Genomic DNA, 27056 nt, shown 5'->3' on the forward strand with positions numbered 1-27056 from the left:
AACACCCAATATCATTTTATTACGTTTATCTTAATCATATATCCTCAGAAAATTGTGTTCTTGCTTTTTGGTACTCACAGTTTATTGCGAAAAAAATCGCCCCTTAGATCTGCCTTTTTCTAAGGTATCGCGTCCATTGGATGGAAGGAATGACATCATCTAACCGGAATCGTTTTAGCAGAATTGTTCGCTCAGCTCGTAAATAGATGGAAAGAGTAAAGAATACGACTGTGAAAATACTGAGGGATAGGTCAGTACACATCGAAAGAAATAATAAAATCGAAGTAATCCTCGAAGTGTGTGCGTGTCTTTTTCGGATCAATATGTCGAAAAATCATTTTTGCATGTTCTCGGAAAAAAGCCAGAAACTAAATAAAAAAAAGAATTACCGCATAATCAAACTTCATTTTGGGGAATAGAATCTTTCGATCTCGATTAACAGAACGATTTTCAAAATAACACCTATTCTCGTTTCGTTTTATACTAATGAATATAATCTCAACCAGAAATAGAATAAAAATATTTTATTATTAAAACATTCTCAATAGGAGGAAACGTAATATTCTCATATAACTTCATGAGCATTTACATTTTAAGTTTAAAATGTCAAATATTATTCAAGTATTATACATAATTAAATATTGTTAGTATCTACTCAGGATTTATAAAATTTTGCTAATATAAAGCCGTGCTGACATCATAATATTAATTAATTTATATACATGTAATTGTAAAAATTTAGTATTAATTATATAATATTTATATGTACATAACTAATACTATATTAATGTATATATGCACACATATAAGTATGATATTTTATGTACATATTAATATTTATAAATAACACATTATTTTATCTATATTTATACTAATATATTAATTTTATTTTCTTAAATTAACAATAAGTAATTGCAATATTTGTCATTTATATTTAAATAGATTACATTTGTTTGCTCTTTTGTAATTTAGATGCGGGACATACACGATTACGACAAAAACTAAATAATTTTTTAAATACAAAAAATACGACCGTCAATATTATGATAAGATTAAAGATTAAGAATGCGTAGACATCGATCAAGTTCTGTTCCATCCAGCTCTGGAATCTAAGCGGAGATCCTAAACTTCCACGTGGATGGCGTGCGGCATATTCGATCCACCAAATCGCCAAATCTAACGGCGGTACTGGTCGATCCCGAAATTCACTTGATAATTGTTTCATATTTTTTGTATAACTGCATGAAGAATTTTTTATCATTAGTAACGTTATAAAAATTTCGCCGCCTCTTAACTAAATGCAGAACAAAATATAATAAAACACATTTAAATAAAAAAATTAAATTCTAAACAAATATTGTAAGAAATTATTGTTATAATAACATTTTTTACTTATACTATATTATTATTTTATTTATTATATTTGTATTTACTTATATTTGCATTTTACTTTTACACTATGTTACTATATATTATATTAAATTATTTTTATATTTACTATTTGCATGATAATTATTGTCAAGATATTGGATCAAGATATTAGAAAATTTATTAACAAAATATAAGTATATGAATATTCAAATATCATACCTTTCATTGTAAAGTATTTTTTCAATTGCATCTGAAATGGATTCTGTGGATAAAGTATCAATGTTCAATCGTATAGCAACTCCTTTATGTACTAATAATGCCACATTAAATTTCTGATCCGCAAAAAATGGCATTGCAATCATTGGCACACCTTTCCAAATGGCTTCATATGTACTGAGAAGACCACCATGTGTCCAGATGGCTTTTACATTTTTGTGATCTGAATACAAATATATATTATAATAAGTTTTAACTCTTTCAAGTTATTATAATAAAGCCACAATTTGACATCAATGCAAATATTTTGGTAGCTGTAAATTATTCTTTATTAAATTAATATAATTTTGCAATAAGCATTGTGTCGTTTGCAAATTATTTTCAAATAAAACATGTACTTATTATTATAAAAGAAATAATTTTATCGTAGAAGTCTCAGAAGAAATATGATAACTTTTGATAAATTTAAATCAAAAAGTAATGATAGCATTTAAAAAATAAGATGATAAGTAATTATATTCATTTAAAAAATAAGATGTTTTGATAATCAATTATAGAGAAGATCATACAAAGAACAAAAAGACTAATTACATGCACATGTTCATATCAATCTATCGGACTATTTTGTTAGAAAAATACAATGATAATTTAAATAATAATTTAAGCCAATATGATATTAAAACTAAGTTATTTCTATAATTATAAAATAAATAATATCTAAAAACGCCATTTGTATGAATTAATGTTTGAATCACTAATAAAAATAAATTAATATTTAATTAAAATATTTAAAAAAAATATACAAAATAATATCTAATTATAAGTAATAGTTGCAAACAAGAATATCGAATAGCGCATTTTTCGTATCTATTAGTGAATTTTAAAACATACTCAAAATTTCATTTTGGGGCATCCATTTCAGAATCATCATATTATTCGGCACTTGACATGGCAGTTCAATGTCTAACTTCCACAGTACTCGTTGCTTGAGATTCGATAGAGCTAATGTGACGGCCTCAAGTTTATCTAGTCCGATAGATTTCCACTTTACATTTGTTCCCAACGATATTATAATAGCTCCGTTATCTGCTCCATCAAGAAATTCGCGTATGTTCTGCAATATATAATAGTAAAATAAAAATTTTTTGACAGTATATTATAATATGTACATGTTACATTATGTCAATCAATCATAAATATTCGAGGTACACTTGCAAAACAAATTATATTTAAGTAAAAAAGCTAGTAGCGTTATTTATTAACAAATTTGTTAAATAAAATTTATATGATTCTTTTGGTAAAGTGACTCTTAAAACAAAAGATAACTGTGAATGTATATATTAGTATTTACAAATAATAGCTGTACTTTCTATTTTAACTTATATTAATTCTTATTTGCAAATTACATATTGGAATAGTATATTGAATATCACACACATAAGAGATTGCTTACTTATACAACGATTAAAATGTTAAAAATTTTATATAGTTTTTGTTTAAAATTGACAGTTGTTTATTATTGTTCAGTTATATAGTAGATTATAAATAATTATTCATTAAAAATATCTTATTAATTTCGTGGACAATAATAAATAACTATCTACCATTTACTAAAAAATTTCGCTATTAATAAGAATATTTTTCACAATGTTCTTATATATACAATAAAATAATATAAATAAAAATTGTATGTATGTGCACAAATCAATGATAAGTTTTAAATCAGGATAAATTTCTGAAAAAGGAAATTTTTTTGCTATGTTTCATTGTTTTTGATAATATTTTCCTACTATTTTTACTAATTCTTAAATAGTGAAAATATTCACTCTTACATCGGGATATGTTACGGGTTCCTCGTCAGCAATTCGTTGCACGCTTTGAGCATGCAATCCTCCAACCTCTATGACGTTTGGCGGCAATGGAATTCCAGGTTCAAACGCAGAATAAGTATTGATTAATATGATGGAAATATTTTTTTCTATTTCACTTAACGGTCTAATCTTGTGACCTATGTATCGTTCAGTTATTTGTTGAGAAATTGGCATGTAGTAATATTGTCGGACGAGATCGTCCACGATATAATAAAGAACATTCAACGTTCTTTCCCATAGATTTATAGGTTTTGCAAGATCTTTATATGGATAAGATCGAACAGTTGGATAATGGGGGCCTCCAATGTGATGCTTCAACCAGGGTGCAGAACCGAACGGAATATAGCCTACTACAGGCGGTTTGCCTTTAGCAACCTGAAAACAACTATCTGTATGAAATGCTGTAGACACATTTTCTCTCTCATGTCTATTAGAAAGATTTAATTATAGAAAAGTTTTATTTTAAAATATGGTTTACTTCAAATTATAAATAGCTAATAATAAAGATTTCTATATGTGAATTGAGTTAGAAGAAAATGTGTGACTTTCTGAAAAACGAAACTTCATTCTTCATTTAATTTGATTTTAATTTGATTTTAAAATTGATTTGCTAAGATAGATATAATAAAAATTATAAAACTGTAAGAAGAAGAGATATTAAATTGCCTTAAGGAAATAATGAATAAACATACTTTAAATTATAATTTAATCTCAATGTAATTGATATTGTTAGTAACTAAAACTCAATGTAATTGATACTGTTAGTAACTAAAATATATCGACATATTCTGTATATATAAATTATTAATTATACATTTATATTATATTATTATTCTAATAATAGTGCGAAAATAGCAAATATTATTTACATATATTAATAGAATCTTTTATACTTACCTCCCATAATCCATATAAGCATTCAGGTATCGTAATGTCTTGCACTATGACATCAAATTCGACCTTTTTGATCATTTCCAACAGTTCCTTCGCTGCTTCAGCTTCTATTATTTTCTCAGATACATATGTCGCCCATTCATATATAAAGTATGTCATATAGAATACACTATACTTTTCCCATTCATCTGGTTTATAATTCTCCTCATCATGCGTGTCTTTCATTACATCGAAAACCTGAAAATAATAAATATTATAATATATAGAAATAAAAAAAAGGAGATGTGCTCAGGAAACATCATTTTAGATAAGACTGGTTTAGATAACAAGATATGATTACTGCTTGCATTTAATGTATATTTAAATAGCATTTTTTTTCTTTTTTCTCTTCGTTAATAGATTTTCTTTTATTAGATATAGAAAAAAATTGAGTTAATCTTTCTGTATAAGTAAATAATCATATAAAAATTTTTTAATCAGTGATCTGTGAAATATCAGGATTGAAATGCTGTTTATTATGTAATAGTTTTATATAGTTTACGTAACGTACACTATAGATTTTCAGACTAGCAATAATATCAGAATACGGTCATAATGTGTGTATCATTACACGTATACATATATATACAATTATTATGCAATAAATGTATATAGGCAGCATCTACGCATTCTTCTGTTGAACATATGCAGATAATGTAAAAATTATAAACTACTTATAAATTATGTAAATTATGTAAAATCTGAACTATTTATTTTGTGCGTTAGAAATAATTGATTTATTTGAAATATTTTGAATCTTATAATCGAAAGATACGATCTGACGCCAAGTCACGCGAAGCAAAGTTTGCGCGTAGTAACAGCCAGGCACCTCGGTATATACTTACCGCGTACGTTAGATTTTGCCCAAGTTTACCTTTGATTTTAGTTTCCTGGATGCTCACTGCGTGTACATGATGTCCTTGGCGGAGCAATCCTTTCGCCAGATTCATCGTCCATAGATGATGGCTAGGTGATGGAAGAGCTTCTATCAGTAAAATCGACAGCGAATTCGATACTGTTACAAATCCCATTAAAATACAATAAACAAATAGATTCGACATGATTGAAACAAACTAACGCAGAGATGCTTTTCTTGCTTGCTCTTGTAATCGAAATTCACAACTGACTGCTACTATCAATCTACCTATTTGATTTAATTGACTTGATTACCATTCTTTAAGTGAAACAGGATTGAGTGGGGAGAATCAAGAATCAAGGTTAGTAGATGCTCCATCCAGCTGATCTAGCATCCAGAGCCGCGTTCGAGAATATCAGCTAATCAGCTGTGTGCATACGAGCGTCATTCTATCTTTGTTCAACTTTCCATAAATAACAAAGATAGAACGACGCTCAGTGCACACGGATGACATTCTCGAATGCAGCCCAGCGAGAAGTAGGGAGACCGTGGCGCGTTACTCGTATATATATATATTATATGTAAAAATACACGATACACACTTGAGCCCAATTATATAATTTCAATGTGATATAAAAAATCAAAATCGTTGTAATATGTTTAAATTACACAACTGAATGTTTAACAAACTTAAATTAACAATAAGTAATTGCAATATTTGTCATTTATATTTAAATAGATTACATTTGTTTGCTCTTTTGTAATTTAGATGCGGGACATACACGATTACGACAAAAACTAAATAATTTTTTAAATACAAAAAATACGACCGTCAATATTATGATAAGATTAAAGATTAAGAATGCGTAGACATCGATCAAGTTCTGTTCCATCCAGCTCTGGAATCTAAGCGGAGATCCTAAACTTCCACGTGGATGGCGGGCAGCGTATTCGATCCACCAAACTGCTAAATCTAATGGTGGCACTGGCCGATCCCGAAATTCATTTGACAATTGTTTCATATTTTTTGTATAACTATACGAGAAATATTTCATCATTAGTAACATTATATAAATTGATGGCGCGTATTAATTAAATGCAGAATAAAATATGATAACATATATATTTAATAAAATCTATAAAATATTAAAAATTATATATTATTTTAGACTGTTATTGTTACAATAATTTTTTTATACTTATATACTATTATTTTAAATAATTATTTTTTTATATTTATATTCTCGAAAATAATTAATGACACATATACTTATATAAATACAATATAAAACAAAATAAAATTATTAACCAGGAACGTCCAAATATCATACCTTTCATTGTATAGTATTTTTTCAAATGCATCTGATACGGACTCTGTGGATAAAGTTTTAACGTCCAACCGTACAGCAACACCTTTTTGTAGTAGTAATGCCATATTGTATCTTTGATCCAAAAAAAATGGCATTCCAATTATTGGCACACCATGCCAGACGGCTTCATGTGTGCTGAGAAGACCAGCGTGTGTCCAGATTGCCTTTACATTCTTGTGAGCTGAAGATAAAATATATATTATAATAAATTTTTGTTTTCTCAACTATCATGAGATTAAAAAAATCGAATTCTTTATTAAGTTAATATAATTAACAATTGCAATGAGCACACTTTCTGATGCTTGCAAATTATTCTCAAATAAAAAATAAATATTTAGTATTATAATAAAAATTGATTTTATCATAGAGAAAGTTTTTAATATGATAATTTGATGAATATGTTTAATGTACAAAGAACTAATGGCATCATATATATTTTGAAAATCATATTTTTTATCAAGTAATTATAGAAAAAATCGTGAAAAATTCCATACAGAGAACTACTGAGAGGACAGTTTAATTAAAAAAACAATTATGTGCACATGATTGTATAAGTCTATTGTGCACTATTTTTCGTAGAAAAATACAAAAGTGATTTAAACAATAAAGAGCTATCAGTATTCTCTATACTGAAAGTAAGTCAATTTCTGAAATTGTAAAACACATTCCATACATAAATGCTCTTCTTAAGAAAATGTTATCTAGAAACACTCTCATAGGATTTTATAAATATAACAAAAACAAATCAAAATTTAAAAATATAAATATTTAGACAAATATATATATATATAATAATAGCTAATTATAAATAATAGTTATAAACAATAATATTGAATCTCGTATTTTTCGTATCTTGTAATATTCTAATAAATTGTAAAACATACTCAAAATTTTATTTTGAGGGATCCACTTCACAATCATTATATTACTCGGCAGTTGAGATAGCAGTTCAACATCTAGCTTCCAAAGTATTCGTTGCTTGAGTTTCGATAGAGCCTGTGTGACAGCCTTAAGTTTATCTAGTCCGATAGATTTCCAGTTCACATTTGTTCCCAATGATATTACAATAGCTCCGTTATCTGCTCCATCAAGAAATTCGCGTATGTTCTGCAAAATGTATAACGGTAAAATGATAACATTTTGATGATATAAAAAATATGCATTCACTTACGTCAATTCATTTATATCAATCAGTTATAAATACTGGAGATACGTTTACAAAATAAATTATATTCAAGAAAAAAGGCTAACAGTTTCCACTATGAATCTTATGATTCTTGTTAAAAAAATTTACACGACTTCTCTATGATCAATGATAAATTTTAATTCAAGATAAAAGTTTGATCAGTTCTATTTCTTTAGGATATTCAATCTTGATAGTATTTTGCTATTTTTTACTAGTTTTTAAATAATGAAAATATTCACTCTTACATCGGGATATGTTTCGATTTCCTCGTCAGCAGTTCGTATTTCGTCGATTTGAGCATTCAATCCCCCGATCTCTATGGCATTTGGTGGCAATGGGATCCCAGGTTCAAACGTAGAATGAGTATTGATTAATAAGATAGAAATATTTTTTTCTAGCTCATGTAACGGTCTGATTTCGTGTCCTATGTATTGCTCAGCAATTTGTTGACAGATTGGCATATAGTAATATTGTCGAAGCAGATCATCCACGATGTAATAAAGAGTATTCCACGTTTTTTGCCACAGATTTTCGCCTCTCGCATAAGTTGTAGATACATAAGATCGGACAGTCGGATAATTGGTACCACCAATGTAATGCTTGAGCCAAGGTGCAGGACCGTACGGAATAAGGCCTACTATAGGCGGTTTGCCTTTAGCAACCTAAAAATTATTTAGTATGTAGTGATATTTTTTCTCGTGTTTATGAATCATATAGAAAAGCCTAATTCTCTCTCTAAAAGAAATATGGTATCTATTTCAATATCAATCTATTCTCAAATTGTAAGTAGTATATCAACGTAATCTGTATATATATGTATTATTATTATTATTATTATTATTATTATTATTATTATTATTATTATTATTATTATTATTATTATTATTATTCGAGAAATTATATTTAATTATATTTATCTAATTTAAATGACAGTTTATATACAATATACACACATTAGATTATTTATTCTTACCTCCCACAATCCGTATAAACATTGATATAAAGTAACGTCAATTACTATAACATCAAATTCAACATTTTTTATCATTTCCAAAAGTTCTCTCGCTTCTTTAATTGCTATCGTTTTTTCACAAAAAGATATTCCCCAATTATATACAAAGTATATTCCCTCAATTATACTCAATCTTTCCCATTCATTTGGATCATAATCCTTCGATTCAGCCAACTCTTTCATTATATCACCAAAAACCTGAAAATCATAAATATTCTTTATTACATAAGATGAAAAGCAGCACGTGTGATGTCAGGAATCAATAATTATGTAAAGCCGCATGGTTGTTGTATTAATTTGATGTTTAAGTAATATCTAAAAATCTAAATGATAGCGCAGCAAAATGAATATGTAATGCGTAATAACGTTACTTGCTGAAAATATAATAACTTTATCTAGAATATATTCAGATTTTTTGTAACATATATACTTACAGCGTACGTCATATTCTGCGCGAGTTTACCCTTGATATTAGGTTCATGGATGCTCACTATGTGTACATGATGACCATTGTGGAGTAATCCTTTCAATAGACTTATCGTCCAAACATGATGACTAGTTGATGATACGGGCTGTATCAGTAAAATCGACAACGAATTTGACATTGTCGCGAGTCCCATTAAAGTGCAATAAAAAATCAAGCTTTTTAACATGGTTAATAAAGTAGTGCGAATATCTCTTGCTTCACTTGCTTGCTATCGTAGTCGAGTTTCATGTTCGACTATACTTATCCAATCAAGTATTTACGCAATTGCTACTACTCTTCTCCCTCTTTCTCTCTCTCCCATTTGCTTGCAGAGATTACTTTGATACTGTTTATTTGAATGGCAAGGCCATATGTGATAATATCTGCAAATTTAAGATAGATTTCCAAGGATTTTAGTTATTTTTCTGATCTAGATTGAATATTATAGTTAAATATAATAAAGATTTAATATATAAAAAATATTATTAACGATAATATCTAACATCCATAATTAAATACAAAAATATATGATTAAGATGACAAAATATCTTATTTTTTAAACTACTACAGCATATAAATATATTACCTAATCTATTGATATAATATATGTTATTAGCTTTAGTTATATCATCACTTTCTAAAGTTAATCAATTAAATACGATAATGATTGAACATGACGATACAGCACAGATACGTTATCAATATTGAAGTGCAATCTTTCTTGAGATAATTTACTAACTACACACATTCAAAAGATTGTGTAAGAAATCAGTCATATTACATATATCTAACAAAGTATATAATATCGTATCATTTGATATATTGCTGCTGAGATTAAATAAAGACTATTGACATAATCTTTATCAGGAGCGGTAATATAATAATTATATTTAATGCGCATCGAAAATAGCATACAAAGGATTAATATGACACATATCTTTTAAATGTTGTATTTTTATAATTATCACGTAATATTAGAATAATAAAATTTATATAATATTTTTATGTTTACAAATGGGATTTTTTTTTCGTCAAACATTCGCGTTTAATTCAGTGTAATAAAAAATTAATATTTACAACAGAAATTTTATACACTCTATTAATTAGAATTAATTATATAAATGTTCGCTGAACGATATTTTATTTACGGTTTCAGTCAGAGTAAATTAAACAGTACATTTAAAGAAAAAAAATTATTTACTATTAATTAATTATTTATACAACGATAGATCGCTATAATGTATATGTATACGTATAGTGTTCCTCTTTGAAAAATCAAAAAGAGCTGATATGTTTTTATAACTAAAACAGTATAAATATTAAATGTTACACATGCAAATTATTTAATTAGTAATCTCACGATTTCTTTTTTTCTCTTTATCATATAAAAATTACTTTGAATTTTTTTAGATGGAACCTCCTTGTAGCTTATCTCGAGAGCTTTTCAAAACACCATAATAAAGTATTTTTTCATTAAGTACTTTTTGAGTTATTTTATATCCTAATCTGACATACTTTGATATAAAAAATAAAATATTTCGTAAAATACTCAGTTTTCGATAATCTTACCGTAATACTTTTATGTACAGAATAAAGAGACAAATCAATTAGTATAAAAAAATAATTGTATTTAAGAAAATTATTCACAATGTATTTTTTTAAACAATTTTTTTTTTTTTTTTTTTTTTTTTTTGCACTAATTGATTTGTCTCATTATTCTGTACATAAAAGTATTACGGTAAGATTATCGAAAACTGAGTATTTTACGAAATATTTTATTTTTTATATCAAAATATGTCAGATTAAAATATATAAAATAACTCAAAAAGTACTTGATGAAAAAATACTTTATTATAGTGTTTTGGAAAGCTCTCGGGGCAAGCTACAAGAATATGTAATGAAAAATAGGGGGTTCCATTAAAAAAATTCAAAGTGATTTTTATATGACCTTGACAGTGCTATTCAAGGTCATACTAATATTATTATATAATGCGCCACTCAAAGCTCTACAACTTTTGCATGAAACATTTTTTACGAAAATGCGTTTTTTCCTCAAAAAAACTGCTGATACGGGCGTTCCGTTACACCCTGTATGTACATAAAATTATTCCAATACTGCGTGAAACTTATGAAATATGTTTCATTATACACGAGAGTCATATGTTCCCGATCCGTAATTTATAGATGTAGCATGGACACCCACCAAATGATGATTTTACCAACAATGTTGAAAAATAGTTGTGGCTACGTAATTATATGTGGTCTCTGAAACGGATGTAGATAGCAGCACTAAACGAAACTTGGCAGGACCGTGAAAAATATCAGGTTTCTAATTTATCGACTTGATAGAAATGTCACAATCCTAACCTTCTTGGTTTACGCAAATGTCAACCAGTGTTAATTTTTGCGAACATCAATATCAATTAGGTAATTCTTGTCTTGTTTTCTATATGTTTGCTAATAAATAATCGTTATCATGACACACGCACGCAGAATGTTTGTCGAAAAATAGAGTATTTTCTACAACACTTGAAATAACAGAATGCATTTTAGTAATTAATGTGCTTTGTAGGTTATATTCTAGATACGAATAGTAATGAAGAAAATATAGAAAAAAATAGTATAATTTTTTAATATATAAAATAAGAATATTTTACATACATACATAAGACAGAAATACATATAGTAAAGTAGTATTACATATTTACCTGAAATTTAATATTTTTGCTTTCTCTAAGTTAGTATATTATTTTTTATAAATATTTGAGAGATATATGCAACTGTCAGTTCTGTAATTTATTATTGCAAAAATAATAGAATAAATCTATAGATACATTTAATTACAAGTAAAAAAATCGAAACACATATACACACAAGATATTACAAAAGCCTCTTTAATTTTTAACTTATCTTTTCATAGATATGAAATAAATTACATATTAGAATTACATACTAGTTAACTTTTGATATTCATTTTCATTCTTTTAATACATTGCAATTAAAAAATCATTTCCTTCTCATTATACACTATTTTGTCTATTTTTTTTCCAATTTGGCGATATATATATATATAATATGTATGATAAATATTTCACACATCCAATTTATAAACGAATGAATAAGTTATACATATATGAGCGTGAATTTAATTGCGTATTAAATGCGTACATAAATTTTTCTGAACTTCACATCTATTTCTTAAGTTTTGCATTTTGAAAGCTCTAAGATTACATAGGCAATTTCTTTTCGATAATTTTATTTTTACTACTAAGAAACATATTTTATAATTCATAGTGCTTTAATATACATATGCCATTTGGAAAATAATGCGCGGATTGTCATATTTGAATCACGATCAAATCAAGTATTTAGAGAGCTATGATGAGAGAGAAATATTTGCAATGTGCCTCCTTTTTTCATCGAGCGTTATCGGAAACAGAAATTATGTTTTTATATAACGTGTCTGTTAAGATCTAGTGTTCTCCATCTGTTTTTAATGGGGCGCTCTTCTGATTTTGCATTTTGATTAAAAATTTATCCAGATTTATTCGCTTTCCTCTGATTGCATAGTATGGATCATACGCTGTCAAGATTTCGTCAAGGAAATCGCGTCGATTTCTTGACGATCGCTTGTTCGATAAACGATTCGCGTTAATGTCGCAGTTATTACACCTTAACATTAATAACATTCTCAGGAAAGATTTCGGTGATGGGAAACTCGTCACTTCAATGCGATTCGCGTCGTCCACGTTTCGTGATTGCGATATCGAGTAAATACCGTTCTCGAATTCGTGCAATGCTTTCTTACCTCGGGAAATAATGTAAGGTTGAAGTAGCGATAAAGCCTCCAGAATATCGCTATGCTTGTTTCTTCGCTCTAAAGACATTGAGCCTTGAAGTTCTTTCTCGATATCCTTTAACCATTGATCCTGGAGCTGCGGTTGAGTCTCGCAGATCTCGCAAGCACTACGCTTTTTCCGACGATTGAGATAAGAATTATTCTTTATTCTTGAACTTTCTGAATCGGACTTGTTTGTCAATTGCGAATCTGCTACTTCGATGTCATTCTTATCAATTTCTGGCTTATTCTTCTCATTTCTTGGTTCCTTCTCGCTTTCTAATTTTTCACGATATGCATAATATTGAATTTTCCATGGTTTTTCGATGGGTTTGTCATGATCTATATCTTTTTTATTTAAGCTCTCTGTTCTGTTGTTAAGCCGATTTTTCATGCTAACTAAAATAAAAGTATCATCGTTGTACATATCTAAATCATCTAACTTTTCGTTATAAGTTTTATTCTTCATCTGCTCGTACACATCTATTTCATCTTCTTTAACATTTTTCTCGAAACTCGTGTCGATTTTCTGAGTCTTATATTTTTTACGAATTTCGGAGAAATTTTCATTTTTCTGTGGTACCGATCTTTTATTTCTCTTATTCATGCTAGTAGCAAAAAAACTGTCCCGATTAGTAAATATTTTATCTTGATTAATTTTCGCGATTTTGCTGTTGTTTTCAATATGATTGAACATATCTTCGCGCTGTATGTTCTGCTTTTGTTCAACAAAATTTATAATTTTTTCATCATTAGCAGAGATTTGATTTTGCTTTGTAAACTTGAATTTATATGGTAATCTTTTCATCACATTTTTTATCTTATCTTTTTGATATTCTTTAATAAAGATATTATGAACAAAACTTGTAGCATCTTTCTCACTTTGTCTATTTTTAGAGATTTTGTCAATTTTGTAAGATTTTTTATCTTGACTTTTTGTCATTGTAACATTATTTAAATCTATATCTTGGAGAAAATTATAATAACTTATTTCATTTTTCTGATCTTCCTGATTGTCCGTGATTGCATTATTACGAGATTTCTCATTCATTACGACAAATCTCCTGACTCGCCTTTTCATTGACGATCTTTTGCTTCTGTTTGGATATTTTTTAGAGAAATCTTTGTAATTTTCAAACATCTTTTTTATTTGTTCTGCATCCTTTCTAAAAATTTTCTTTCCTCGCGACAATATGTAAGGATCGGCATTCTTTACATACTCATATAAATTATCCATATTGGGATAGATATTAATCCATCTTGGCTCCTCCACATATAACGGTTGTTGAATATACCAATTTTCATCCTGCTTACGATGGTTCTTTATTCTCGAGGAATCTTTTTGCGAATTGTCATTAACGTTTTCCCCTTCTTGAATGTCGATGGAGATCAAGACTGTCGGTTTGGCACTATCAAGTTTCGGTTTATCGGAAGATAATAGTTCAACTTGTGGAAGCAGCGCCAAATCAGACGGTCTACAACGAAATTATCTTTTATTTGTTTATTCGTTTCATCTTTATTATACATATTGTTTGTTCAATTGCATTGACAATTGTTCAAATCAATTTTGAATTAATCTTTCCAAAATTAATCTTTCCAAAATTTTAATCGTATTTTTTAATGTTAGTGAAGAATTTTAAATCAGAGATTTATATTGCGTGGATGTATATAAAATAGAATTATTGTATAAATGAATAAAATTTTATATCATCTTATATAACTGGATGTACCATATATATACGTGCTAATATATAAATTCCTCATTTTTACGTTGGTATATGTCATGTGAATCTCCAATGATCTCTAATTTTTATATAATTATATATGTATAAAAATAATATTTTGAAAAAATATATTTCAGAAATTAACTGAGTAAAGTTTATATCTTGATTTTTTAGTGTAAGAATAAGACCTTAAATATATATATATATTATATTATATTGTGCGCTATTACCTCATAAACGTTAACGAAGGCAATTTCTTGGAATCGCTAATGAACCGTGTTTTCGAAATTCGAGGAAGATGTTTTTCGTTGTCGTAATTTGAAATTTCTTCCATTTCGGAAGAAATTTCGTTTAGTGCTGCTCGCTTTATTTTTTTATTCCCAAATTGCTTGCTCCGAATCCATACTGTTTTTGGTCTCAGATAATTCTCCATCTTAAAATAGAAACGATTACATTTATGTTGTGAATTTTAATAGTTACAATACAATTTTAAATAATTACATATTTTCTCAAATAATTCTCATTAAAATCAATATCGAACACGACACTTTTAAAGGTAATACTTTTTTTAAACGATAAATCTCTTTATTTTTAACAAAACAGTTATGTGTGATGTAGTGTTTACTTTAAATAGTTATAAATTAGATTTTACTATACTATAGATTTTACTTACTAGAATATTTTCGGACATTGCTATTGATAGTAAAGTGGCCAGCAATATCTTCTTCATTGCTAAAAAATAATCCATATTTATATAGATTTCGCATTTTTACTTATTAATTTTATAATCTAATATAATGTGAAAATAGTATCTATCGATAGCGGCTTCATTACAGCGATTTTATTGTTATTTCTAAGATCTAAATTTACCTGTACGAATAACTAATAATCTAAATTAACTTGTACGAATTATAAGAAGATACTTTTACCATTTATTATTATAACCATTCAACTAATGGTACAAAGTAACATACAGGTTTATTACAGTATCGATGTTCAAGCATGTGATAGAAATCCAATTTTATTCTACCCTTTCTATATAATTCCATTAACTATCATAGAATAATGTGTATATAGAACATTTCATTACAAGATTATAATATATCTAATGACGAATTTCTTAGGACACTCCTTATATTAAAATTCTTTTAGATAAGAATAATTTTATAATTAAATATAATGAAAATTATAATAAATGAAGCAAGAAGATCATCGAATATTTATTAATGTTTTATTAATATTGATTGATAAAATTCTATTTAAAAGCAAAGTCGCGGATCTTTATAACAAGTTTATACATTTAAAATAATTGATAAATCTATATTTGTGATTCTATCAATATCGCAATTAATTGCCAATCGAAGGATAGGATAGATCGTCAAGATAAGAGAAATATAAAATCATCATAACTTTTTAATAAGTCAACATAATTGTTATCTTACTGCCTTTTTTATGTTAAAAAGCAATCTCTTATTAAATCTTAATTAATGATGATGTAAAATCGCAATTGCATTTATTAGTATCGGTTTATTGGTATCGCAGAGGAGTTTGCTGTTTTCTAAATTGATTATCGAAGTACCTTACCTGTTGCGGCGTTCACCCGTTGGTGAATATCCAACGTTCGCGACTTCCTCGACTAGAATGGCGGTAAATCGAGTCCTCTTCTGGTATTTATGTTCGCCATTCGAACTCCCGTGGGCCATCTCCGTCGCGGTCGGAAGATTAGGCGGATTGCATGGGGAATTCATTCACCTGACGCGGATACCCACTCTGCCAACGAGTGCAAACATTCTAACGTCCACGTTCGTTCGTCTTATGATATTTATTATTAGAAATATTATCGGTATAAGAAAGAGAAGGAAGGTATCGTGCAAGAGCAGCATAGCAGAAGAGTCACGTAGTTCTCACTCTCGAGGGTACACGACGGACCTTAACTACGCAGTGGACGTAGTTATGATTGATGTATGTTTCTTAAAGGGGGTCTAGAAGCTCGACGGTCAATTCCAGTGAGACCGGTCAAACATTTAATAAGAGTGCATAGGACAAACACGACTCAGTTGTGAATTTTGTATAAATGATTGTTTTAGAGAATCTCTCCCTTTTTTTTCGAAAATTGTATTTAAATATAATGAGACTAATCAGGATTTTTTTATATGTCGCTTTTCACATCTCTTTAATTTTTTTATTATAATAACAATATAATCTAATTTTTAAGAATTATGCTTACAATCTGATTTTTAGGTAAAAAAAAAAAAAACCAAGTCAGTGTGAAAACAAATTAGGAAATTAATCAAAATGGTAAGATTTTTAACTCATAAAATTATTTTATGTCACAAAAATTATTTTTCACGATTGTAATATTTGAAATGAATAAAATATTGTCAGAAAGTAAACTTATAGACCTCTAAAATAAGGAATAAATTATTGTATAATTTTAAGGTTTTTAAATTTATTTGTATATATATATTTTATATTAGAGATTCAGATTTCTTGGTGATGGCGACTGTCCAGATTGGTTGCTGGCGGAAATCAACACACTTTCGCGAATGGTATTGATTAACTTGATTAAATATATAGTCTTGTTTTTAAATGTATAGATTTTTATAATTTCTAATAATATATTATTAGAGAGAACTCTCCAGAGATTAGAAACAGTCAGACAAGTTTTTTTTTCGAAATTTAATATTTTATTTCTAGACTTCCATTAAAATGAAAATGCTAGGCCAAGCAGTGGCTAAATATTTGACAGAAGGAGAACTTGATGTAAGTTGTATTTTATCTTTAATTGTCATTTAATTATGCGTCTTCCTGTCGCTAACATCATTATAGGCTAGTAAGAAAATTGATTTTATTTGAAATATAGTACTTTTTCGTGTATACTATATTGCTAAAATTTGTCGTATTAAATAATGCTTTTTTTTAACAATCATATATCAGAAATATTTTTGTGATTTGCATTATTTTTTATAAATTTAAATTAATTGCTCGAGAAGTAAAATATAAAGCAAAGAAAACGATTATTAAAATTTGTGTACGCATATAATATTTTTTATTTTAAATATATAATGATCTTTAAACGCATTAATTTTTTTAGGAGGAAAAGATAAAAAAGATCACACAAGACGCTAAACTTGGTGCGTGTAATTGCATCATTATTATTACAATCATAAAATTAAATCGCGCGATAAATAATTGAAAGATAAAGAAGTATAGATATTCTTATTCAGATGTAAACGATGCAAAGGCAATGGTGGCCGCTCTCGAATTAATCTTTACATCTTCCGCTCGTTATGGTGTTTCTGCTGCTGACTTGAGCAATGAGCTGCAACAATTGGGACTTCCACGAGAGCATAGCACTGCCGTAGCAAGACTTCACACAGATCACTATTCTCAGATCACGGCTGTTCTTTCATCTCAATCTTTAAGAGGTGATCGATCTAAATTCTACGTTTTTATAAGATCAGAAAAATTTTTTAAATGCAAGCTCTAATTAAGACAATCTTTGTTTGAGATGTTGTTAAAGATTTTTCTTCTGCTATATTATATTGTTATATCTTTAAATATATCTAATAATATTTTTCGATTTCCTCATATGATTTAGTTTACGTGTGCTAAAATTTGCTTTTAATTTTTGTAGTCAATCGCTTGTCCTCCATTGAAGTACTACCTTGCGATAGTACTTCACCTGTTTCTACAGTGACCTTAAAGTTGAAGAAAATAGATGGCAATGAAGAAGATTCCACTATAAATATCTCGAAAGATGACGTTCAAGTATTATTGAAAGGTATGGGAATAATTTAGTTCTTACGAACTTTGTAAATAAAACTTAGTTTTTTCAAACTTATTTCATTATTTAAAAACCATTTTACTAGGAATTTTTGACTTTAATACAGTTATATACAGTTTATTACGAAATATTTTTTTTCCTTTATGTTTTTTCTTTCGTCTTTTCAGAATTAAAAAGAGCCCGGGCGCTAATGGAAAATTTGTGAATACTTAATAATAATTAGGATTTTCACATTGTATTGTAATCACTGCACAATTTGCCGATAAAAATATGTACTATTACAATAAAAATGAGATGAAGGAAATTTTTTAATTTCTGTAAGATGGATCGAGGAATGGAATATATCTCGTGCGGATATTCAGTGAATAATTTACTTTTATTCTCTTAGTAAATGAATATACAAAGTTTACATTTAATTTACTGGTTTATACGATGCATTGAATAATATTGATACGTTGTGATGATAATAAATGTCGCTGTTAATAATCGCGCGTGTCATTCTTTCCTCTGCCCTTGCGTTCATTCGAGCACGATGGTCAGAATGTGTCGGAGATCATCAGTTATTAAAATATCTAAATCAAAGTGTGCACAAAGAATAATGTTTAGACTCATTCGCAAAACTATTATATATCCTGTGTGCTTTCAATGGTCGAGGCTCATTTTTCTCGACTTATCGAGGCTATATCCGAAAACACACGCGCGAAACTGAACGAAATACACGAAGCGAACATTTTGCACAGACAGGGAAAAGGAATGTTCTGCGGGTTTAGAATCTGTAGGCCAGTATGGTAAATATTTCTCAGGAATCGGGGAAATCGCTCGAAAAGCTTAATTACGTTTCGGACTAACCGGGAAATGTTAGTAATCGGAAAAAGAAAAAAAAAACGAGGTTTATTCTGTGGGAAAAAATTAGCTTTGGCATCGTGCTCCGTGAGTATTTTGGGGCGCGCAAAGCGGTAGCGTTTACAATCGTTTACAATTGTTTAGTTCGAATAAATATCGAGGCTAATCTAATCAGTCTTTATACAATTATTCGTACACATTCGCTGTATATGTGTCCGTCTCGTTCGCGCTCTCACACGCACGCATTCATTCGCACTCTCGCGATTCTCTTCACTCTCGACGCAACTCTTAATTATTTACAAATATTTCGGAAGAGTCGTCGATAATGACACATCAATTAAGCGCTTTCTTTCTTTTTCTTTCTCTCTCTCTCTCTCTCGCGATTATACACACGTTCCTGGGACGCGACTCTTTTTGGAGGGCTCTGACCGGCTCTTTCTTCAACGCTCTTACTGTGGTGGAACCAAGGATTTCGCATGATCAATGATTAAATAATAAGAAAAAAAAAAAAAATATTGTGATCAGGCAATTTTTTCTCTTTTAGTATCACTAACTTCGTATCCTTAATCTTATATAGACGAGATTATAAATCTTATATAAAAATGTTAATCAAATGGATCTTACGTATTTTTCATTGAATTTTTTATTCCGATTTGATATTAAATATTTATTTTAAATAAATAAAAGTCTATGTATAAATAAGGATTAAAATATATCTATTAAAGTAATTATCTTTTGTTTGAAAGAGGATTTTTAGATAAGTTGTGTTATTTCTTCTATTACAGTGTTGTAATAATATGCATAAAGTAAAATACGACGATACAAAAAAAAAAAAAAAAAAAACTTTACTGATAAATATTGTATATGCTATTCTAGTCTAAGATTACATACTCTCGTCAACGGGTTAAGATACGAGCGATTCAAGGCTGCCTATCATGACAATAGCAATATTCCTTGCTTCCGAAACGCCCCCGGTGCGGAGCCTTCCTCGACTGCCTACGGTCACATATCTACGTCTAGGTTCTAGCCGGATCTAAAACGAATTAGAGTACGGTCGCTGACACTAGACGGTAAAAAAATATTTCTGCGAGAGGCAGCTTTTGTATCTCATCGCCGCGCACGATTTCTCGCGTACGTCGACGTCGACTACGTGATTTTAATGCAAGTATAACGAAGCAATATCGTCGAGAGCGGAGCAAACATCCCTGCAACCCATTTGGACACAGATTTGCGATATATGAGAAAGAATTTTGCATGTATGCGAATATAAAACAATGAAATATGTATTTCTGTTTCTTTAAAAGAGATGGAAAGAAATACAGAAATAATAACTTAATTTTTTTTATCGGATCTGTGAAGTGAAAAAACAATTTTTCTATTTAATATCAAATAAATAACAAAAAATAGATTAAATTATATATTTTAATTTAAAATTTTGCGAAAGTAAAATTAAACATATGTGTCTTAATATATGTATATCGAGAGATGCGTGTCCTATTGTCGACGATAACTATTTTCTACGATAGTCGTCGCGATTACGCCGTAGCAATATTCGTCGCATTTAAAGTGCAGTTATCAAAAGATAGGTTTCTTTCTTTGTGCTATTACTGCCTTGTGCATTCTTCAAAAATTGTATCAACGACGATTGCAACGGCGCGATCAAGGATATATCAATTATGTATACATGTGCTTGCGCTATCAGAAATCTTCGTTGAACATCTGACAAATCATGAATATTAATCAAAAGGTCTAAATTTATTCTTCTTCTTGTGTTCTTACGATACTCTAAAGAGTGTTGAGAATGTAATAATCAATGGATTCGAGTAAATGTTTAATTTTATATACAAACGCAACAGACAATTAAAAAGAGAATAATCTTGAACATAAATTGAAAAGAGCCTGATAAAATAAACAAAAGAATTAATTCAAAAATAATTATAAAAATTAGAGATTAAAGAAAAAATTTGATCTATACATATGTAATTAAATTTTTGTTTAAATTTCTTTTTTATTATATAAAAAATAAAGAATAAATATAGAAAGCTACAATAAAAAAAATATACATCGAAAATTAATTTGTTTAAATCAATCAAAAGTGCAAGATACGACTATATTGAATTGTTCATGTTAATAATGTATATCTTTAAAATTTATAACATGTTGATCAAAAACAGTATATGTTGCAACGAAGATTTCTTGAAACGGATTTGGAAGAAAGTGTCATATACTTGCATTGAGAAAAATATGTAATTCTAGCGTTAAATACCTATTCTGAAACAGAATCAAGGGTAGAGAGCATTATTACACACTATATCGGGATTACGACCGAGAAAGACAGAATAAAGATCCTTTCAAATTTCTATTCAAAAGTCTGTCTACGAAAATTCTCCCATTCTCTTTCTCGTTTATCAGCGTATTGAAAATATTTCAGCTATTAAAAAATATGTTCGCGTACTGCGTTGGATATTATTAGAGCTCATTGATCATTAAGAAGTCTGGTCCAGCCCTTGATTGATGCTTCGTGTGCTATTGCTTGAGTATTCTCGTAAATGTCTTCGCGAAATGCATGGTCCTTGCGAGATGATATGTACGATCGGCAAATGACAAAGCGCTCGTTTTTAAATCGTTTATAAAAATGTCTGACTTGCCGTTCGTGATCAATTGGTCGATCTTTTGTCTTTCGATAGGTACTTTCCACATCTTACAAGACAATACATATATTCCTGTTTCAGAAAAAATTGATATTCAAAATTTAACTGCACTACAATTCGATATCTCATGAATTCACGTGAATATTTAGATGTTAATATACTGTAATAGAATGAAGTTTCTTCTTGATACAGTGATTAAGATCAATCATTACAATCCGCTAGATTTGCACTCGGATTACTCATCACATTTTCTCTCGCATAATATCCTAAGTAAAGGGAAAGCGCAAAATTTTCCAGAATAGGTCTATGATCTTGTAAGATATTAATATATCTACTCGCATAACAACTTGTAACAGAAATATTCTATGAACAAGGCTGGAGGGAACGCTGCTATTTCTAGTAGAATTGGAAGATATTGAAAAATACAGACATTTGGTTTCATATTACATTGTCTCATCTCGAAGTATGAGTTCTGGATAATGTCTTAAGAATGCTCGTATTTTCTTTTTATTGTTGCAATCATCTTTACGGAATGCGTAAATTTTTTTACTAACAGTCACATGTTACACTGGCATACAATCGCATAATATTTGTTTATCAATTGTATTCGTGTTTCCATTATATCAATGATTATAAAAAGTATTTTTGCATTTATCAAATAAGTGTACTGTTTCATTTGTTTCAAAAAAACGGTACGTACATGTTTATACAAAGTTGATAATATATAACAACATATCTAATGTGCAGTAATAATAATGTCGATTTTATAAATTGACATAAATTTTAGGTATTATTCGAATAAACTTTTAAATCAGTGGACTCGTTTAATAATATTTTTCATTATAAATTATATATCGTATGGATTATTTATTTTTATTTTAATTGAAGCAATGTAATTCCATTTGTCTGAATTCAACTTACGTCAAAGTTCCATACATCTCTTTTTAGCTCATCGCAATCTAATGGAAAGTCAAAATTCGCTGGTTTACATATAATCGAATTCGTTTCTATTCTGGAAAAATCAAATTTGATAATATTGTTACAAATAATCACAAATCAAAGATGCATTATAATGAGATGCAACATTTCTTTGATACTAATTTATGTTGGGCGGATTACGAAACTGGTTTGTATTATGGACTGCGAATACGATTTTTTCGGAAAAATTGTCGAAAAGTGGAGGATATGAAACGAACATTGCGTCATAATATATGCGGCGATATTTATTACATTAAATTGCGAGGAAAAACTCGAGAATATAATGCTTCGCGAGACCAGTCTCTGCCATCACGCGTCTCATAAAGTGATATATAGTCGCGAAAGAACGCAACTTGGCGAACTTATGCTTTATTTTATTTATTTTTTTTTTTCGCATGTACCCATAGCATACGCACAAGTAAATGCTAGGTACAAGTAAACGAGTACGAGTGATTACTTATATTCACGAAAGGACGAAATAACATGGCAGTTGAGATGAAATAAGTAAATATACACATAATAGAGATCTATAGATCTTCACGATTAAGTGGCAGTAATCGTTTCATTTGCCATAGATCGCGCCTGTCTTTCTCTTCTTATAGTGTGTTAACGATTCGTTCGTATATATTCGCAGGCATTAAATAAATACTCGTTGTATTGACTTAAATAATATCAACAGGCAGAGAAATCTCAGATGAAAAACATTAGAAAAGAAAAAGATAAAATAAAATATACGATATTCTTTCGCAAATGCGCGTGCATTTTGTGTAAATTTCCTAACAAATAATAGAATCATAACGCTCACAAATAAATAAATAGCGTAAATTATTTTCGCGATAAATCATCTTCAGTTTTTACTCATATATTACATATACAGTTACCTTTCTCTGATTTATGCTAATTGTATGTTTATCAATTTCGATGGTACTGTTGATATCGCAAATCGTACGATACGATTATTGTAGAAGACAGAAAATCATATCGTTATCATCAAGCCATAAAAATATTTAACATAACGGTATATTTGCGTAATTTGCTGCAAATATTATCAAGGCCGAGGATCGTACGATTGCACAATCTGCACTGCATTTTATAGTAACTTATATAAAACCGCTTAACGCGTATTATCTCGTGCATAATTCCTAAATGTACAATTCGTAGAAAATTCGACAAATAAACATTTATCTCGCTGATGAACTTGATATGATAAATCTATGAAAAAAAAAAAGAAACAAAATGACCACAAAAGTAAATTAAAAAAAGAAGATAAGTATTGCGCATAGTTTGAACATGCATTCAACGTGAGAATGCTTTTCTTCTTCTAATCTTATTGCATATAGCTGACTCTTATTAGAGTTTAGTATAGAGTAGTATAAACAAACAATTAGCAATGTGTGTACAAATTACGATTTAACAAAATTTACAATTATATCTCGGTAGAAAAAAGATCTTAATTATTAATATATTATAAAAGCGTATGCTTACAAAGGAGCAACCCGACTTGTTTTCACATTTTTTCTTAATCGACTAATCCTTAATTCACTCTATACACGAATTTTATTTAGGACAACACAATAACTTTTTCCATATCTAAAATGGGATAACTATTATTATTCTGACTCTCGCCCACCGTTTCATTTTCGGCATTAAATGACGCTAAAGCGCTGATTTTCTTAGTACGTCGAACACACTTCTGCCCCGTGAGAGATAATATAATGGAAAAGATTGATTTTAACTATATAAGCACTATAATATAAGCGTTCGACACTTATCGAAAGACATTTGCGCAAACTCGAGTAGAGATTTATTATTACTGATATATTTACCGTTAAGAGTAATCTTTTTTTTAAATCGCGCGCACATTGCGTATGTATAAATGTATTACATAATAATTTGCATAATAATTTATTATTGCACGATTTGAGTATTTCGCATTAACCAGGATGAATTTTTTGAACCAGTATCTATTCTTTTATTATTTATATTACTATCTCCGCTTTCTTAAGATATTTCCTTTTATTGCTGCGTGATTAAAGATTCGATAAAATAGAGGAATCACAACGTATAGGATATGTATGTGTGTGTGTAAAGAAATTGGTGCCTTCAAATTACAGTTATTACCTTCATATAAACTACCTGTGCGATATTTATATACTTATATCTTGTCTTTTTCATTGCTTATTCAAATAAATATAATTCTTACGTTTTACACACATGATTTATGCACAATAAATTCTATGTTAATATATCATAGACATATTTATATATAAATAATTAGGTGAGATCTTATCGTGTTAGATCAGATTATAAAAAAATAGAGGTAATACGTATCGAGGAATGCCATATTTATACGCTAGTAAACGGCAGAAATGTCGTGATATGTCGTTTCAATCTTAATCTGATTTCCTTTCCTTTAAATTTTGGCATACGTATATGAGCACGAGATATAAAATATATAAAAGCTTCTTCTAATGAGATACATACCTGATAATGCGACACATTAAATACGTACAATTCTGCGTGAGTCCTAAAGATTTTGCAGCGAAATATTCACAACAACTCGTCTCGAGTTCGCGCAAAAACCTTCTTTCTGCCTGCCTATTATGTTTCTATCACTTCTCCTTTATTTCCGAAATAAGCCCTTGGAGGACGTCGTGACATTGATACATTATATCTGGAAACTACAATCCCCTCTAATATCGATCAGCGGGGCAAAATGTCATTACGAAAATACCAAGTATCACCCTGACACACTCAGCGATTCGAGTTCTCAGCGGCGTGACCTCTAACACCTACAGAGAATCATCGCGTATTTTAATGCGGCAAACACGTGTCGGAGTCCCCGCTGCTGGCCATGGAGAAGTTTGCCGAGTCCCGGTCGCTCTGTCGGATCTGCGCGGTGACCGTGAGCTTGTTGTTGCTCTGCGGTATTTGCGGGAAGGTATGATGACCCGGCAAGGCCCAGGGCTGGGTGTGCAATTGCACCGGCGGAAATCTCTTAACGAACGGATTGCCGGCCGCATTGTGGAGTAGCCTGACGCCGTTATGATGTGATGGCAGCGTCGTATGCGCCGGCATGGTGGTGTGAACTTGCGGCGGCACGAAAGTGTGCCTCGGCACAGAACCGCAGCTGCCAGTGGACCCGCCGCTCATGTTTGCCGCGACCACACTATGAGACGCATGTGGCAACGGCATCGTCGAGCAGTGCGGATAAGTAACGATAGGCTGTGTGGGATAGTGCGGCAGGGTCGCGGACGAGGCCTGTATGCGGATGTCGTTGCTTTCGGTGAACGAGGTCATCCGCATGTTGGTGGACCGACCGAACGGTTCCTCGTTCGCGTTCAGCGGATCCGTGAGCTTCGTTCTCGAGAGTTTGCGACGGATCACGACCGTTGCCTCGTTCGGATTCTCGAGGATAACCGCCGGGCAGCCGACACCGATCTCGTTGCCGACGGCGTTGCTGAACGGCGGCACATGATTCACGTACTGCGGCGAGGAGAAAGACTGGCTAGTGCCGGGGCGGCTACTGGGCGGCGAGAAGGTCGTGCTCGCCGTGGGTGGCTGAGTGCCACGCTGAAGAGAACAGCTGCGCCACTGCTCGCGCGGCTCCCCGGTCAGGTCGTCCACGCTAGTCGCCCGACGTTGGGAGCTGCTGTGGCTGGCGTTGCTCGCGTTACTCGCGTTACTGTGCACGCCGCTCGACGTCTCGCTGTTACTGCTGGTGTTGCTGTGTCCGGTCACTGAACCGGCTCCACCGCCGCTACCGCCACCCACCGCATCCAAGGGCGGCGAGTTTGACGAGTCCGAGCGTGGTGTCAACTCCTCGTGCGGCATCCCCGAATCCGCGCGGCGCAGACATCGCGGCGTCTGTCCACCGTTCATCTGGAAAATATCATCGGAGACTGATTTACGATCGCGGTTCTGCTATAATACCAAACAACGGCAACATATATA

General features: G+C 30.3%; 5 protein-coding genes and 1 long non-coding RNA gene across 15 annotated transcripts in view; 2 read left to right on the top strand and 4 right to left on the bottom strand.

The window, feature by feature from the left end:
- LOC138935012 (uncharacterized) overlaps nucleotides 1–11491 on the top strand; it is a 72582-nt gene extending 61091 nt beyond the window's left edge. The window contains exon 3 of the long non-coding RNA XR_011447203.1: nucleotides 11466–11491. This is a non-coding gene — a long non-coding RNA (uncharacterized lncRNA). The remainder of the gene's footprint in view (nucleotides 1–11465) is intronic.
- LOC138934809 (UDP-glucosyltransferase 2-like) lies at nucleotides 700–5692 on the bottom strand. Of its 3 annotated transcripts, XM_070298900.1 has the most exons (7): nucleotides 5562–5692; nucleotides 5237–5357; nucleotides 4356–4589; nucleotides 3420–3833; nucleotides 2479–2701; nucleotides 1591–1810; nucleotides 701–1238 (listed from the first exon to the last, which is right to left on the bottom strand). In XM_070298900.1, exons 2-7 carry the CDS (start codon nucleotides 5339–5341, stop codon nucleotides 944–946), a joined length of 1491 nt encoding a protein of 496 aa, XP_070155001.1. In that variant the 5' UTR covers nucleotides 5342–5357; nucleotides 5562–5692; the 3' UTR covers nucleotides 701–943. The 3 variants fall into 3 exon arrangements, with proteins under 3 accessions (XP_070155000.1, XP_070155002.1, XP_070155001.1); XM_070298899.1 differs by lacking the exon at nucleotides 5562–5692 and having other exon boundaries at nucleotides 700–1238; nucleotides 5237–5535; XM_070298901.1 differs by lacking the exon at nucleotides 5562–5692 and having other exon boundaries at nucleotides 700–1238; nucleotides 5266–5353.
- On the bottom strand, nucleotides 5948–9552 carry LOC138934500 (UDP-glucosyltransferase 2-like). Its single transcript, XM_070298322.1, has 6 exons — nucleotides 9250–9552; nucleotides 8777–9013; nucleotides 8049–8465; nucleotides 7502–7724; nucleotides 6579–6798; nucleotides 5948–6282 (listed from the first exon to the last, which is right to left on the bottom strand). The coding sequence occupies exons 1-6, from the start codon at nucleotides 9466–9468 to the stop codon at nucleotides 5988–5990; spliced, it is 1611 nt and encodes a 536-aa protein (XP_070154423.1). The 5' UTR covers nucleotides 9469–9552; the 3' UTR covers nucleotides 5948–5987.
- Nucleotides 11492–11657: 166 nt separating the features above from the next.
- LOC138935010 (COMM domain-containing protein 4) lies at nucleotides 11658–19174 on the top strand. Of its 3 annotated transcripts, none has more exons than XM_070299241.1 (8): nucleotides 11666–11708; nucleotides 17085–17141; nucleotides 17321–17392; nucleotides 17541–17606; nucleotides 17938–17977; nucleotides 18071–18271; nucleotides 18481–18627; nucleotides 18798–19174. In XM_070299241.1, exons 2-8 carry the CDS (start codon nucleotides 17139–17141, stop codon nucleotides 18833–18835), a joined length of 567 nt encoding a protein of 188 aa, XP_070155342.1. In that variant the 5' UTR covers nucleotides 11666–11708; nucleotides 17085–17138; the 3' UTR covers nucleotides 18836–19174. The 3 variants fall into 3 exon arrangements, with proteins under 3 accessions (XP_070155344.1, XP_070155342.1, XP_070155343.1); XM_070299242.1 differs by having other exon boundaries at nucleotides 11683–11712; nucleotides 17087–17141; XM_070299243.1 differs by lacking the exon at nucleotides 17085–17141 and having other exon boundaries at nucleotides 11658–11708.
- Nucleotides 12584–16696, bottom strand: LOC138935007 (putative autophagy-related protein 11). Its single transcript, XM_070299236.1, has 4 exons — nucleotides 16428–16696; nucleotides 15517–15575; nucleotides 15074–15276; nucleotides 12584–14594 (listed from the first exon to the last, which is right to left on the bottom strand). Exons 2-4 carry the CDS (start codon nucleotides 15571–15573, stop codon nucleotides 12755–12757), a joined length of 2100 nt encoding a protein of 699 aa, XP_070155337.1. The 5' UTR covers nucleotides 15574–15575; nucleotides 16428–16696; the 3' UTR covers nucleotides 12584–12754.
- Nucleotides 18998–27056, bottom strand: part of Tinc (transmembrane protein tincar) — a 115777-nt gene continuing 107718 nt past the window's right edge. For all 6 annotated transcript variants that reach the window (XM_070299232.1, XM_070299230.1, XM_070299234.1 and 3 more), the window contains one exon: nucleotides 18998–26984. In XM_070299232.1, coding sequence (XP_070155333.1) covers nucleotides 25917–26984 — 1068 coding nt within the window. In that variant the 3' untranslated portion in view covers nucleotides 18998–25916. The remainder of the gene's footprint in view (nucleotides 26985–27056) is intronic.

Source organism: Polyergus mexicanus, unplaced genomic scaffold, assembly GCF_030449975.1.
Source record: "Polyergus mexicanus isolate NDT 795.1 unplaced genomic scaffold, iyPolMexi1.0 SCAF_7, whole genome shotgun sequence".
Taxonomy (NCBI): domain Eukaryota; kingdom Metazoa; phylum Arthropoda; class Insecta; order Hymenoptera; family Formicidae; genus Polyergus; species Polyergus mexicanus.